This window comes from Balearica regulorum, chromosome 5, assembly GCF_011004875.1.
Source record: "Balearica regulorum gibbericeps isolate bBalReg1 chromosome 5, bBalReg1.pri, whole genome shotgun sequence".
Lineage (NCBI taxonomy): Eukaryota > Metazoa > Chordata > Aves > Gruiformes > Gruidae > Balearica > Balearica regulorum.
The window spans coordinates 65,652,146-65,668,537 of record NC_046188.1 but is presented as its reverse complement, the minus strand read 5'-3'; the positions used below and the strand labels follow the sequence as shown (position 1 = coordinate 65,668,537).

Sequence of the window (16,392 nt, the reverse complement as noted above, 5' to 3'; positions counted from 1 at the left end):
ATAACTGAACTTTATTATTAATTTCATGCTTATTTTTCCTCAAAATTCCTTTTACATGTTCTTTTACATGTGTTGTTTATAGTAATACCGTTAAGCTGAATAGTGCTAATATACTGCCATCGAGTACCTCTTCCATTTTTCTTGGTAGGTCTGCTAAAGAGTATGGGGGTATTGACTGTCTTGAACTGAAGGAGCCATTAAAGTGTTCTTTTTTTCACCAAGCAGTCTAGTGATTGATAATTGTCACCCAAGGCAATGCATGCGAAGACTTGTGGAAGTTTGTGCATAGGGGGGTCTGACCCAGTGGCTGCAGCTGGGACCTGGGGATTTACTGCTTGCAGCTGCACGTCTTGGTGTGTGAAGCCAAAACCTGTTGTTGATGAAAGAGGATGCAAACCAAAAGCCAAGAAAAAACAGGTAGACATGAAGAGGAGCGAATGAGCATACGTCCCTGACAGGAAGGAAGGAGATAGTTCTTTGGCGTGTACAACTCATTCAAGAAGGCAGAATTTAGAAACGATGAGCCAGCAAATAGTATGTTGTTTGTTGAGAGCATTCAGGGAAAAATGGCTTTTGTGTGATCTCTGAAAGTCAGAAGGGTTCTACCAAAGGAGTACATGACTTGCACAATACCTCATCCTAAGGGAAACATGCCAGTAGTTCCTCTCATTAAACAAAGAGGAGAAAATATTTCAGAGGAGGTAATGATTACATGAAACTTTTGTTGATGTTATTTTTGGAGAAAATGCGGATGAGCATTTTTAAACTTGGTGTGTGTGATTTTGGGAGTTCTGGGGTTTTTCTTCTGGAAGTCTGTTCTGGTGAGGCATAGGCAGCGTCCTGTCTTGGTAAATGCTGTAGCTGAATAGCAATATCATACAATGATAGAATATATCTACTGCCTTTCATCTACACATTCTATGCTGCTGTATTTCCTCTTTTCTTAGAGGAGGGGAACTATCACTAGTTATGAGAGGTGTAGTTGATAAGTACAGTGTCAGTAGAATGCAAGAAGACAATATTTTTCAGGTAGGTGATACCCATTTTAGAGTTGGAATAGTTGTGAATGCACAACTGCAAAAGTGGCACTTATTTTAGATTTCATCTTTGTGCGGTACTTCCATTTAAATTAATGAGTTTTGAATATAAAATTGTCTAGGCAGTGCCAGAACAAAATCCAGAAATCCTGACTTTTCATTCCAATTACCACAACACAGCAATCCAAAAGACTGTTTTTTGAATCAGAAGCAGCATGTTCCATTAAGGATTTAATGTATTGTTTAAGTATTTTAAACAATGAAGTTTTAGGGAGCCGCTCTAAAACAAATAGAAGCCTGTTTGCAGTTCATAACAGAGTTCTCACAGCGACAAGTTTAGGAATGAGGTCACTTTTTTTAGCAGGAGAGTAGCAACCAGCAGGAGGTTCTGAAATGCCAACTATAATTAAAAATCTGTTTTTTCATATGGACACCAAATTCTGCACCGCACAACTAAATGGGCACAACCTTCTTTTAATTAAGCAGCATACACAGTTCATTTGCTTAATGTATTCCCTCACACCTTCTCACACCAAGCTCTTTTTTTCGCAGTTTGTCCTGAAGAACTGCTTGGAATTGCTGTGTAGGCATTGTTATTCAAATTAATAATTCAATTAAGTTAAAATTCACATTCAAAATAAACTAAGTGTAATTGAATTAAAGTAATTAAAATTCATATATTAACTCAGAATTCAAATTTGGTTTAATTACTGTATAATTTAGGTTACCTTTAATGAGAGGAGGGACACGTGAGTGTGTTGCTCTAAGACAAAATAGGTATGAATTTATAATATGCCGTTACCTTGTTGTAAATACCTGTTTGTACTCTCTCACTTTTCAGCATCCCAAAGGTTAAAAGGATATGCAAGACTTCTTCTTTGCTTGTTTTGCTGTGGGTTTTTTTTTTTTCTCTATGGAAGAAATAATGTACTTTTTATTAGTACATTTTTTCTACTATTGACTGAGTAGGTCAGTAGATTTTTTCACATGCATGGGTGTGCAGATAACACAGAGCAGATAATATTCTGTGTATTCACGTGCTAGTTTGCTCTGTGCTATAACTAGTGTGGCTTCATTGTAAGTATCGTTATGCCAGGTTTAATGCAATAGGGTAACTCAATTTATAAACAAAATTAATGTGCCTTTCAATTAATTTTTGCTGTGTTGGTTCACGTTTTGTTTCATTTATATTTTGTTCATTCGTTTGTACTATGAATCAACAAAGGCACACAATCTTTTCAAATAAATGTAGATTTTTTTCAAAAATAATAGAAAGCATTTTAGGCAAGAATAGGGCTGAACCTCTTTGAGGTAGTTTGATCAACCGATGATGGTTTTGGAAATTTGTATGGAGAGGCAAAGAAGTCCTCCACGGTGTTACTGCAAGTTAAAATGACGACAGTCTTGCAGCAGCAAAGCCTGGTGTGGGTTCAAAATTACTAACTGGAAAACATTAGAAGGATGTTGCACTTTATAATATGAATGAAGGGGTTTGATATTAGATGGAAATTAGGCATAGCTAGAATTTGACCTTACCTGGGTGAAATTGGAAGACTGAGATGCATGATGCAGCTGGAAACTAACGCTGAAAGAATTTTTAACCCTGAGAGTTTGAACATTTTATTCTATTTTAGCATGGACGTTATTGTGGCATTGTTTTGTTTTGTCTTTTTTTTTTTTCCTGTAATCACTACTACTTTTGTATGTGTTTTGCTAATTACGTTTTGAACCACGTCAGAGAAACGTGCGGCTTCTGAGAGGACAGTTTGTCATTACGGCTTCATTGCTGAATAGATTTTTAGCTGCCTGTATTCTAGGGGCTGGAAAAAGGATGTTGCAGATGAAATCAATGTGTCAGATGGGATTGACTCAAACAATATTGTACGTTATAGCATTCTCAAAGTGGGACACGTTAGCATTGCAGTGAGGGTTTGCATGCTGGAGAGGAAGACTGGAGCTGTGGATGTTGTATCTCTTACCCTCGCTTCCCTCTGTTGGGCTTTGGTGGCTCAGTTAAAAGATTCTCGCAGCGGCAAAGTTAAGGAAATGTGTTGACCCAACTGTCTTGCAAATCATGGTCATCTCTCAGCCTTGTTTTTATTATCTACAGAGCCAATGAAGTACTTGGCAATGCTTTCACTGCTGACACGCTCCAAATTTGGTAGATTATGTATATACTTATTTTAGTGGAATGCTCTTGAGGATACAGAAACCTTCTGTCTCCCCTTGAGCAAGCTTCGCAGTTGGGCACAGAATTAGCACAGGTGGGCCTCAGTAGTCTCGCAGAGGCAAAATAGCAATTTGAAAGCAAATAGGGTTTGGATGTCTGCTGTAGTTTGCGGTACTGTCTTGTTCTGTGTGTCTGCAGAGGGGAAAGGGCTGACATCAGGAGGAGTGGGTCTCATCGCCAGTCTGTAGTTTAGGACAAGTGCAGGGGGATTGTTTCTCTGTTTTCCTTTTAGCTATGGGGTAAAGATCTAATCTCTTTTCCCATTCCCAGAGCCCATTTTCCAGCTGCAAAGGGTTATGATATTGTAGCTCTTTCCATCCAGCTTCATTTAACACACGGGACCACAGCATAGGCCTGTAAGATGTGCATGGGCACGTGTCTGGGCAGGGTTTCAATGCTGAGGCCTCTTCCTAACAGAGCTTTCTGGGCTTCAGAAGCTCATAGGAAAGAAGCTGGAGAATGCAAGATGCCGAGGATTTGGACACGTAAACGTTGAACGATGCATGAGGCATGTAAAAATTGCTTGGGTGCAAAAGTGAAGTAGACTTGGAGAAAAGGAACTGAGAGGTGAGGAGGTTAGGAGAGGCATTGAGTTGAAGACTAGGCGTGGAATTTAAAGGTGCATTGAAGGAGACGTAAAGTTTGGAGGATGAAGGGTGGGAAGTCTTCTGCAAGAAAGCTGTCTTCGATTCTGAATTAAAACAAAACCCGCTTCAGCTCAGCGTTCTTGCTCATTTTGCAGTCTAAGAGGATTCTGTAACAGTACCTTTATTTTCAACATCAGCATATTCAGCTCAAGCCAGTGGAAAATGTAGGTTTTAAGTATCTGAATATCAAGACATTCACGATACTGATCCTTCTAGTGATTCTGCTGACACTGATGCAGTTGAGTGGCTTTATAATTTTCTTTCATATTAACGTGCCTTTGGGATTGTTTATATGTCCCATTTCAAGTAAAAGTAAGCAAGCGATAATGTCCCAATGCTACAAAAACTATTTCTCTTGCCGTTAGCTGTTGTAGGAAACAGAGTAGCCTTGTCAGCAAAGAACCAGTTTTCCATGTGCATTAAAATCATTGGCCTTTGTTTTCTTGCATTTTTATTGCATTTTGTTATCTTGGGCTTAAATGCCACACAAGGTGAGGGGGGTCAGGAGGAGCTGGTCCCCTGGTGCCTCAGTATTGTAGAAGATCATCCTCCTTCCAATGTGTTACAGAGACTGGCCCAAGAGAAATGTTGCTATTTGTAAACTAGTAGTTTGGTGTTACCACTGAAGCGTATAACTGAAGTAGTCGATCAGCTAGTTGTGAGGCTGGAGTCAGTGTCTTGCATTGCAGTTATTAAACTAAGTGTGGAAGAACTGAGTGCAACAATAGAGGAACCAACTAGCTTTTGGTACTTTGTTTTAGTCTTTGAGTCCCTCCGTCTTCTTCTGAAGACTCTGGTTGACTGAGGCGGCCCGTAGGGAATGCTTTATCTTCGGCCTCTTGGGCACGCACCCTGGGCACGGGCTCTTTTAGTTACTCCGTCATAGACTTCCCGGTCTGGTTGCATTAGGGCCCCCAGGACCGGGTGGCCTTACAGATACCAGTTTGCAAGTGGTAGGTGTTCAGGTCTACGTTTGTCTTTTTAAGGGGCATCGGGTGATTGCGGTACAAGAGAGGGTAAGCAATGCTCGCGAGGTTTGAGAAAGCCTTCATATTCCTGGGGTTTTTCATACTTCTAGTGTTGTTTTTTTATTATACTTAATGTTATTACCATTCTATAAAAACATTGCAACTGCTTTTTTGTAATTATAGGGGGAGTTATACATTTTTAATGGAGTTTAATGTTTTTTCCATACAAATATACAGAGCCATTTTTTTCCTCAGGCTATGAACATTACTCTCATTTGAATCAATACATTTCAACTGTTAAATATGTCAGAGTGTCTGTTTTAGCAAAGAAATGCCACCTTTTGGAGCCATAAAATACAGTGAATTGAAAGCTGACACCTAATATATTTTTCATTGGATACAGATGTTCAATGCAAAACTCATTCTTTCAGCTTTCATAAATGGGAACAGAACTAAAATACTCTGGCTTAGTGTACAATATGCAGTGACCAAACTGCTAATGCAGTTCAGCATTTAAAATAATATAAATGTATTGTTAAGTAACAGAAGAAGATAGAAGAATTTTTCCATGTCTGTGTAAAGAGAAAATACCTCTAAATAGGTTTTAGGTTTGGTTTTTTTAATGCTTGACCAGTGAAATAATAAATCTATGGATCATAGGACAGAATCAATATGTAGAATGTGATTTTTTTTTTTTCTACCTGTGTGTAAAAAAAAAAAAAAAAAAACAAACAAAAAAACCCCAACAAAAAACAAAACACAAAACCAACAAACAAACAACAACTTTCCAAATGAAAATAAAAATCTTGAGTAGGTTGAAAATATGAAATACATTTTTTAGAAGAAAACAAGTCTGTTATAAAATGCAATACTGTGTTAAGAATAAAGCGGTTCCTATAACATAGTCATTTTTCAGATTTAGATTTCTAATGGATTTATACCTTTTGCCAAAAATGCTGATCAGGCAAACAGGAAAATATGTAGGCTAGAATGGTGATGAAGGCTTTTGAGGTGCCGAGATGTTCAATGTTTGTATCTATGGGCTATTACAGTTTCAGTCCTGGCTTCAGCTGGAGGCACTGCTAAAATATTGCCAGTTAGGCACAAGCTGCCACCGAATGTCTGCAGTGCTGCTACTGCTCTTTTGCCTGGAGAAGTCATTTAGGTACACAGGAGCTATAAAGTGGGCTATATGGCAGAGACAATTAAGGGGGAATAAAAAGGGGAAAAAACCTTCACATTAAGCAGATATTTCTGAAGTAGAACTGTGTTAGAAAACAAGTCTAACTTCAACTAAAAATATAAGTTTACTGTTGTATTGGAAGATGATTTGCTGCAAAGATCTTTATCTTAGTCTTTGATTTTACCTGATCAAACTGAAGAGTCCCAATTTTTTGCCCAAAGGATGCTGAAGTATCTAACAGTTCTCAGGCAAGAACCTAGAGAAATCAATTTTCCATTAGCATTTTCATAATCATATTGCTTTATGGTACTGTTATCTACAGTGTTATAAGTGACATTGACTACCAGATTACAATGTGCCAGCAATATATTGCAGAATTACAATTTTAATTTTTATCTACTTCATTTTTGTTACTTTTGAATGTTAATTTTTTCCTCTCTTCTGAGTGAAATGGTATAGAAAAGAGAAGGCAAGTTTTCCAAATTCGAAGGAAAACCTTCGATAAGAAATAGGACTATTTTAACCTGGAAATTATGTTTAGATCCTGGAAGTTTAGTCTAGAGTAGTAAATGATTCCCTTCTCATCTGGCCTGTCCAACCTGGTCAGCATGCACAGGTCATCATGGGACTCTTGTGATCTCCTGCACCAGGAGTATGTAATTACAGTGTAATGGAAGGTCATCTGGCCTCCTGTAGCCAGGGAGGGTGATCTGTGGCAGCTGAAGTACAGCATCATCTAGCATGATAATAACTGACATTGAAATAGCAGTTTGAAATCAGAGCATTTTAGCTTTGTTTTTTGGCTGAAAATTTTAATCTCTCTCTCATTCTTTCTAACATGAAATTTTATGGAATCATAGAATGGTTTGGGTTGGAAGGGACCTTAAAGATCATTTAGTTCCAATCCCCCCACTGCGGGCAGGGACACCCTCCACTAGACCACGTTGCCCAAAGCCTCATCCAACCTGGTCTTAAACACTTGCAGGGATTTCACACTCTCTCTTTTTTTTTTTTTTTTTTTAATGTACCTAACTTTACTTCTGAAAAAGCTCTTTCAAAGCAACGTTGTAGTCACTGTAGTATCTTGTCAACTTCTTGCAGGATCATGTCTTAAAGTCTTTTTTTTTAAAAAAATACAGTCCTTCTTGACATGGTTTTCTACTTCTGTTACAAAATAAGCTGCAGTAGTGTTAGAAACTCTTACGCTCTAGCTACCAGTGCACACTGGGGTAAACCATTTGCCTGCTGTACTCTGTCTTTTAAAACACTATGTTAAAAGCACTGGAATTTCACAAGTAAAATGAGATATGTGGAGTCTGATATGCTGGAATTATTTTTTTAAATAGCACATGCCTTCCCAAAGCAAGCATATTCTTTTTGAATAATTTTGCTGTATGTCTACCAGAAAAGTAGTAGTCGAGTTATTCACTAAATATTCAAAGTAATGCAAGTTTTTCGGTTAAGACATGTTTCAAATTGTTGTCGAGATTTCTATTGATTTTACACAAATGTAGTCTATCCTATTGCGTGCTTTCTGCCATGCTAACTTTCTGTTTGCTGTTCAGGTAGAGAAATAACAGCAGAAACCTTTATGGAGAAATTGGATAACGGTGCCTTGCTTTGTCGGTTAGCTGAGACCCTGCAGGAGAAATTTAAAGAAAACAGCTTTGATGCAAACAAGCCTGGCAAAGTAAGTGTCGGTAAATGTTCTAGCATGTATTATCAGTATCTGAGCTGTGTGCCTCGTTTGGTACTGAATTTTTTTTGGCAGTTAAGAGGGAGGTAATTGCTCTGTGTAGAAAAACAAAACAAAATAAACTGGGGGGAACTGATACTTCTTGGGTAATAATTAAGGTAACTGAGAAGAAGTTACTCAAAAAATGACTTGTAACACATGGAGGGTAAGACATAGAACAAGATCTAGTGGTGTGATGTGGTAGCTAATAGAGAAAATGTGATCCTTGTATTTATTTGCAAGGGGAATATTAAGGAACTGTGGGAGGTGCCTTTTCCTCCATAAACAGCTCTAGGGAGGCCAATAATGAAGTTGTATAGTTAGTTTTGATGCCTTGAGTTTAAAGGCCCAGTTGGTATACTGGAAGAGATTCAGTAAAGAGTTGCAGGGACGATGTGGAAGAGGTGAACCTTCAGAAGGAACTGAAGAGCTTTGCAAAGATCAGGTTAAGATCTTGCTTGACCACAACTTCCCTTGAATTTCAGTGATTTTCATAGGACAATCTTACTGGGAGAAATTAAAGCGTGCAGCAAGTTTCTCTCTGGGAGAAGTTAAATTAAATGGTTGACATGTACATGAATGCCTTTACTCTGAAACGGTTTTTATTTTTCTTGTCGAATTCAGATATATATTTCTTGAAAGCTAAAACATATGAATACACAGCAGGTAAAAGAGAGTCCAAGAGCAGAAATCACATAATGCATCTTCTATTCTTTATGTTTTCATAACTAGTCTGTAGCAGAAATTAGGGCACAGCACAAATTTTATCAGCAGTTCTGAGAACTTACAGCCTTGTGTCAGCTGCAGCTGCATAAGTTGTTTTTCTTGGTTCCAAGCTCATAATTGTTGTTGCAGAAGAAATTGTCTGGACTAAGGCAGGCTTTATTTATTGAATTATTTTTAGCCTTCTGTGCGTTGGGGTGGGTGCAGGGACGGCCTTGTTTACTTGCTTTGAGGTTTGGTTTTTTGGGATTGGTTGTTTTGGGGTTTGTTTTGGTTTTTGTTTTTTTTTGTTTGTTTGGTTTGGTTGATTTTTTTTTTTTTTCCCCCTAAAGAAAAAGGAAGAGATAGCTGGGAAGAAAGATAAGTAAAGTAGAGAAGGAAGAAAGCCTTCCTCCACAAAGGAGGGAAAGACAGCTGGAACTCATATTTCATATTTTGAATTATAATCAGGGTTTGGTTAATAGAAGTATTGGATGACTTCTGAGTTCCTCTTTATAATATGGTCCAGCTTGTCTTCACCTAAGAGAATGGCCTGTTAGTGTTATGGTAGCTCCTAAGTTGAGAAAACACTTATGGCAGTCTTTTTGATTGAGCCTAGGAACTAGCTAGGCAGAAAGAAGGGTTCCTTGTTTTGTTTTTTTCCCCTTAACAATCAAACAAAAGGTGCCATTATTGACAAAAGCTATTAAAAGCTTCAGTGAACACCCAAAAGGTAAACTTAGTACCTAGTTCTAAAATGTTCTGGTTTAATATCTTGCTCAGGTGGCATACTAGAAAATCAATTAAATCACGAAGTGTAATGCATTTTTTTTACAGACTGACATCTCAGACAACCATGTCTTCTTAATATAAAATTCTCAGGAAAATAATAGTCACAGATTCTACTACAGAGTTGTAGTGAATATTCAGAAATTCAAACAATATGTTTTTGTTAGATATCTAACTACTGCTTTTTGGGGTTTTGGTTGTTTTGTTGGTGGTTTGGTTGTGGATTGTTTTGGTTTTTTTGCATCAGCAGACTTTAGTCTGATGGTGGCTCATTTGGAGAGAGCTGCCATTTGGAAAGATAACCCAGGAGCGTACCAATGTTTGGTACTTCTGGTTTTACCACTGAAAATAGGTAGACCTCCTCTCTTGTATGAACTTTCTCAGCTAAGAATATGGCCTTCCTTACTTCAGCTAGCTGATCCCCCTTTTTTTGAACTGATGTTACATTAGAAGCCAATTAGACATTTGCAGTCCCCTGTGTTGTAATTACCTAGATTTGTTGGTCTTGTTGTTATATCTGTCAAACTGATATAACAGGCAATGCAATTAAAGGGAAAAAATTCTGCTCCACTCCTATTTTCTCAATGTATATTATTTCATGCTTAGTACAGTAAGAATTCAAAGAAATGGCAGAGTAATAGATTTGTGTCATTGTAGGTTATTAGGGAGCTATTTATCCTTTCAGATTGCAATTCCCTGTGTAGCAGTCCCAGGCAATAGGACTAGTCTACACATTGGAAAATCTGACTTGTGGTGCCAAGGAAACGTATAAGACGACTATACCGTATGAAATTTAGCATAGTAAGAATTCCACAATCCTCTCCTGAATCATTATTATGTATTTTGTTAATAATACATGTGGAATTTTGAAGCCGTTTGGCCACTTCTATGCGCACAGGAAAACGGAAACGTTATGGTCTTTGACCCAGGTGCCTTCACTGGCAGCTGGAAGTTCTATAGAGTCCAGCTTCTATCAAAATAGATAACATGCTTTTCTGTCCCTATATGTAACTTTTAATTTTTTAGATAGAAGCAGACTGATATGAACTGAGTGCCTGCCAGGAGGATCAGCTTGCAGGCAGCACCAGGTTGCAGCTGAGTGAGTGAGACAGGATAAGGCTATAGATAATGGGGGGGATCTCTGCAAGCTTGAAGACTTGGTCTGTTTTCATAAGTGAAATTTTTCCCTGTATGGGAGCTACTTCCTAGATGGCAAAGCTCCATATTTGGGTTTAGTTTTGTCTTAAAGGAAGATGATATATCCTCTTCTGCTTGATATATACTACTGATCCTGAATTCATTTGTGCAGCTCTTTGGGGCTGTCCGGCCGGTTTAGTCGCTATAGCAATACTTGTAAGAAGACCTTAAAAACTAATATGTCATCAGTTGTTTGCCATAATTCCTTAAGTTTGTATTGCCATACTGTACAGAATGGCAGAGGTGAAATCCTTTTGCTTCTGGGTTAACTGCTTGTGCGATATGTTGCTAGTCACGGTCAGTTTTGCAGTTTGTTTTGTAACAGCGCTGTATCATGCCCTTTCTTATTAGCAAAGACCGAACTTTCTTCAGCTTTCAGGGACCCCCTAGGTCAGCATCAGCTTTTCTGAGTGTGGAATAAATCAGGAAAGCATAAAGCAAAAAAATTTGTGCCTCCCACAGTATCAAGTTTTCCAAATCTGGAAGGAAAATGGTGATATTGGTATAAATTCTTCCTTTTTGTGTCATATAGAGACACTTGTGGATACTGGGGACATTTTCAGAAGAGTTAGGAAACTACTAGTAATATGAATTGGGAATACAGCTTTCAGAAACTGAAAAGGAGATTAAAAGGTGTGCGATGCAAAAGTCCTCTTTCCTTAAGAGTGGGAGGAAGGCAATGGAGGAGTAACTTTTTCTGAGTGTTGGACATCAGTGGAGTAGCTTTTTAGGAGTGACTGAGTAGGTTAGGGTTCTTCAGGGTGGAAAGAGGCAGCTTGGGGGCATATGATGGAACCTGCAAAATGAGAAATGGCGTGGCGGATGTTCAGTCTTTTATATAGAAAAACTACGGGACATCGAAAGAAGTGAGTAGGAGCCAAACAAACAAAAGGGGGTCCTTGTTTATGAACTGGTTGGTAATTCCTTGCCAATGAATGTCAGAGTTTACCTGGGTTCAAGAAAACACTGAATAAGGTAATGGGAGAGAGATTTCTTGGAAGGCTGAATGCACAGAAACACCATCTAGACGAGGAAGTCCCCATAGCTGAAAATGGTTGGAACTTGAGAAAGTATTGAGAGGTGTAACGTTTGCTACGGTCTTAGTCTTCTCCAGATATTTACTTAGGGCTGGTCTGGGTTGGCTGATCCAGTAGGGTCACTCTTATATTCTGTGTGGCTTTGGTTCTTACGGCTGAATACCTTACTGGTTGTGCAGGTAGACATGGGCAAATATTTCCTTTCACAAAGGTCAAACTTCAAAGAAATGATTTTAAATGAAATTTGTACTGTTTGTTCTGTGTAAAATTGCCTCTCCAGGACTGAATCCCTACAGCTAAGAATAGCACCTGAGTCACACGCTGGCATCTATTATCCAGGGGAGTAACGTGCGATCAAGAGCACTGGACTGGTGCCATAAATCTCTGGTGCCATTTACGAAGTCTCTGCTTATTGCCCTTCTGAGCTTAATGCCATTGTAGGCACTTTGGGATATCATAATCGATACTCTGAATGTGTCCTCCAGGAGTCTAGCTCCTTAACCTTGTGGTGTTTGATTTAATCATTCAGTAATAAGTTATTAAAAGCATTTCAGCCTCTAAAGATGAAGCATTTAACAATTGTTCATTTCAAAGGATGTCACGTGCTAGATTCTTTCGTAAATCCCAGAAGACAATGTTCTTCGTTGTTAAGCAGCTAAACCATGCTGCAAAACCTGACAAATCTAAAAATATTGATGTTGTATCTGATCCTTTGCTTGAGACAGACAAAACTTTGAGTTTTAAAGGAAAATGGAAATTTTAAACAGGAGGGCAGTATTAGACTGGTGTGAATGTATGATATATTTTTAAAGAAGTCATTTTTTCCCCTTTTTGGAGATTTTACAGTCGTAAATAAATCTAATCATGTACACTCATAAAACGACAGGGAGATGACTGATATCAATCTTCATAAACGCTCAAGATTTGTATGGTAGTAAGTTGTTGGAACTACCTGTGCTGCTGCCGCTAATGATCTTCTGTCTAGAAACTACAGACTTATTATTATAGCAGGAGTTATTCCATAAAAGTGATTCATGTCACAGGATGCCATTTTGTAATTTTCTCCCATTGGCTTGGATTTCATCTCCATGCTCTCCTGGCAGTATTTTACTTTTCCTGACAGATAGTTAATTTGAGAATTTCACAGCTGTACAAACAAATTCAAAGCATCAAGGCATGTGCAGTATGCACAGAGCCCACATTTGCTTGGGCTTAGTTTAGTAAGCCCATTAATTAGGATTTTAGAAGAAACATAAATAAATAGTGTTAATAGTTATCACCATTTTAATAGGCAGGGCATAATAGTCTGCCCACCATCCTTGAAGCTGCCCTTTATAATTATGAACATTCCACTGAAAACAATGTTTTCATGGCAAATGAATGAGAACAGGTTGAAGCTGATCATCCTTTTTCTCTGATTTCTCAGAGGTTAATCAGATAAATCTCAACTCTAATCTCTCTTAGAAATACTTTTGAATTAGAATCTAAAATTCAACTTCATTTTCAGGAAGCCAGGATCTAGATTTGATTTGGCCTCTAAAAGAAATAGAAGCAAGTACAAAATAAATCCAGATGCAAATATTTCTTAAGTCCTAGAATGTTTAATTCAAATATGCATTTAACTTTATTCCTCCAATGGGAGCTGATTTAATAAGATTGAACTGAACGTACACTGAAATAAAGCTGTTGTGTAGAAAACAGCGAGTAAATTTTGTCCTTCAATATGCACGTGCACTTCCATTGAAACCGTCTAAGAAAACTAACTTATGCACACATGCGTGCATGTATTTCCTAACATTAAGAGATTCTTTCCACATCTTACCCATAGTCCTAGTATCTGAAGTCTATTTTGTCATTGCTCCATATCCAAAGCTTTTATTTGCTCCTGGGACATATACTTGGCGAATCTGATACTCGGTGGGTGTAGATCACTGTGACGACATTGGCTTCTCAATCATGCAGGTTTCTGTAAGGTGAGATTTTGGCCTAGGGAAAATAACTTTGAGAGTCACATTATGCATTTTGAGAGTTACAATTAAGAGATCTAAACTGAGATTTGGGATGGAAGATTTTTGCCCCTAATTAAGTTCTAATATTGCCGTTGGATCTCAGAGGCCAAACAATTTGGCAGTTTCACAACTGAAAGCTCACGGGTTGTTTTAAATGTCGAGATGTTTATGTTTGTAAGGAGAATTATGTATGTGTGGAAGTAGAGGCAGAATCCTCTAAACTAAAGGACTTGAAAAGCCAGGGAATTGACTCAAATTCCGTCAATATTGAAAGAAGGGGCTGGTGGCAAAAGAACAAGATTATAAACTGGGTGCCAAGTGAATTTCCCGTCTCAGCTGTAAGCTTATTGTTTGCTTTTGGGAGAATACATCTCTCTGCTTTCATTTTACACATCTGTAACTTGGGAATACTGTTCACTGTACAATAGTGGCTTGATTTCTGAAGATTATAAAGTGCTTTGAGCTCTTGTGCCAAACAGTATTGCTACCCCGTTTGGTGAGCTGTGATTAGTGTTAGGCAGTTCCCAGTATGAAAACAAATTGATATTTGGCTCTGCTCATTTACAAGAAACACAGAAACTCACGGTTCCCTAAATATAGATAGGAGACAGACCTTTGCTTATGAATCTACTGCTTCACAGAGCTTTGTGTCCGCTCCACAACGGGGCCACAAGCAAATGTAGGGAACTTAGTCCTCCTAAAGTAGAGCATCTGGTCCAGAGGTTTAGGATTTGACTCATCTCCTGAACCAGTGAGGGTCGGGATTGAGTAACAGCTCTGCAATTGCTCTAGCAATTTCTAAGAACAAAAGGTCTGTGCATGCTTGTCCTATCTTTTCGATCTTTTCTTTGCATAAAGGGAATTATGTGAATGGAGAAACTCTTGGAGGTTCACGAGGAGTAACAAATGCCTCTGAGTCTCCAAGGCATGCATCATCAAAGAAAACAAAGTGTCTGACAGCAGTTTAGAAATGAGGAAATTTGTTTTTAGAAAATCATATGTATCTTCATATGGATATATTATCATCACATAGGTTAAATGACAAATGAATATGCTAGTGTAACCCTCCTTTGTAAGTAATCCAGGAAGATCTGTTCAAGTCTTGGACAAGGTGAGACACTTGTACAGATACTGTAAGGTTAAATTGTTGGGTTTGTTTACAGAAGACCATACACATCTGACAAAGTGTAGAAGGTATAATAGGTCGTATTAGTGTATTTTCACCTAAATTGATGAAATCTCAAACCAGGAAGAGAACTAGGAAAACACTGAATAATTTCCTGAGGCAGCTAGCTTGACTGGTGGTCAGGAGGCAAGCTGTGCTTCGCGTAATTCAAAGACTCAGTAGCTGGTTTAAGATATAACTAAACCTGAACAAAGTAGTAAAGACAGAGTATTTTTAAAGGGCTGTTAAAAAATGAGGAGCCTAGTAAAAAATTATTTGGGCTAGATATTACAGTTTATAAAATCAATACCCAAGCTCTCTGAGCTTCCCTTACTGGAGTTGTCAAAATGTGAGTGTGCATCAAAATTATTGAGAATATTAAATTTTTTTTAAAAAAAAAGCCAAAACAGATAATTTTTTTTTTTCTTCAAGTAGAAAAGGTCCTACCCTAAGGAAATCTTCCTCTCAACAAATGATTGAGATGCTGTGCAATGAAAATCAGTAAATTTAAAATTTCTTTTCCTCTGATCTTTCTGAAATACAAATATACTTTTTGAATTTACTGCAACAATTAAGAATAAGATTAACAGATTTCTAAACAGAATCACATGTGTGATTGCTATGAGAACATCCATAGGTACAATAGAGAGAACTGCTTCAATATTTTTTAAATTTGGAACTGGTATAAATTTTCATGTCTGTGGGTGTAATTCAAGTTCAAATGGAAAGGGCTAAGAATAAATTTTTCTCTCTGGACAGTTTCCTCTACTTTTTTGCCTGCTTTGAAGTATCTTCCTTTGAAGCATGTGGATCTTGCTCTTCTTAGACCCTGGATGGCCAAGGTGAAAGGCTGATCTGATCAATGTGGTGGTTTTATTTTTATTGTAGGCTTCAGTTTCTCAAGGCTGTCTGTGGTCCTGTAGGTGGGATGGACTCCCAGAAAATACAGTAAACTTGGTGCCTTGAGCCTGTCTGCCCAGAGTAGAGTCCTCAGCTATAGCAGAGCCACATTCAGGTGCTCTCTGTAAGTTATAAATCTGACTTTCTAGTCAAGAATTGCATGAATGTGGTTAGGCTATGAACAGATTCTTTGTGGTCTGGGGCAGCAATTTGCTTGTCTGCACATTTGTACTTTCTGGAGACTTTTGTTTTGCAGTAAAAGCTTCTGGAGCCAATTTCTAATCATATGCAATATAGATACGGCCCTCAGTTACTTGGGAGGAAAAAAAAAGGTGAAGCATTGTCTTTTTGTATATTAATCTTTATAGTGGCAGACTGATGTGGCTGCGAGAGGAAAAGAATAATCTTGTGAAATGACTCACAAGTGCTAATCCATCTGGAAGGAATCATTTCCACAAGACTGTAAAGCTGTTTGTTAGAGAATTCCTTGTACCTTTCTCAGACATGTCAATAGCTTGCTGAGCTCATGTTCAACTGGATTGCTACCAGGTTTCTTGCAGATACTGTAAGATTTGCCTGCAAGAGGTCATGTGGACAAACCCTATATGCCTCAGCAAATAATTCTTACAACTAAGGCTTTCCTGCTTGCAGGAGGATTGCATGGTAAGATAGAGTTGTTTCTTACCAGACCATAAAAGATTTCTGAAGAAATTTAGGATATTCTGTGGCTGTCTGCTTGGCACCTTCCAGGTGAATACATTGAAGAACTTTTTGTAAGCTTTCAGATGCACTT

General features: G+C 38.1%; 1 protein-coding gene across 4 annotated transcripts in view; it reads left to right on the top strand.

Moving 5' to 3' along the window:
- GAS2 (growth arrest specific 2) overlaps positions 1-16,392 on the top strand; it is a 96,739-nt gene that overhangs the window by 10,821 nt on the left and 69,526 nt on the right. For all 4 annotated transcript variants that reach the window (XM_075755339.1, XM_075755337.1, XM_075755338.1 and 1 more), the window contains exon 3: positions 7,631-7,755. In XM_075755339.1, the coding sequence (XP_075611454.1) occupies positions 7,631-7,755 (125 nt within the window). The remainder of the gene's footprint in view (positions 1-7,630; positions 7,756-16,392) is intronic.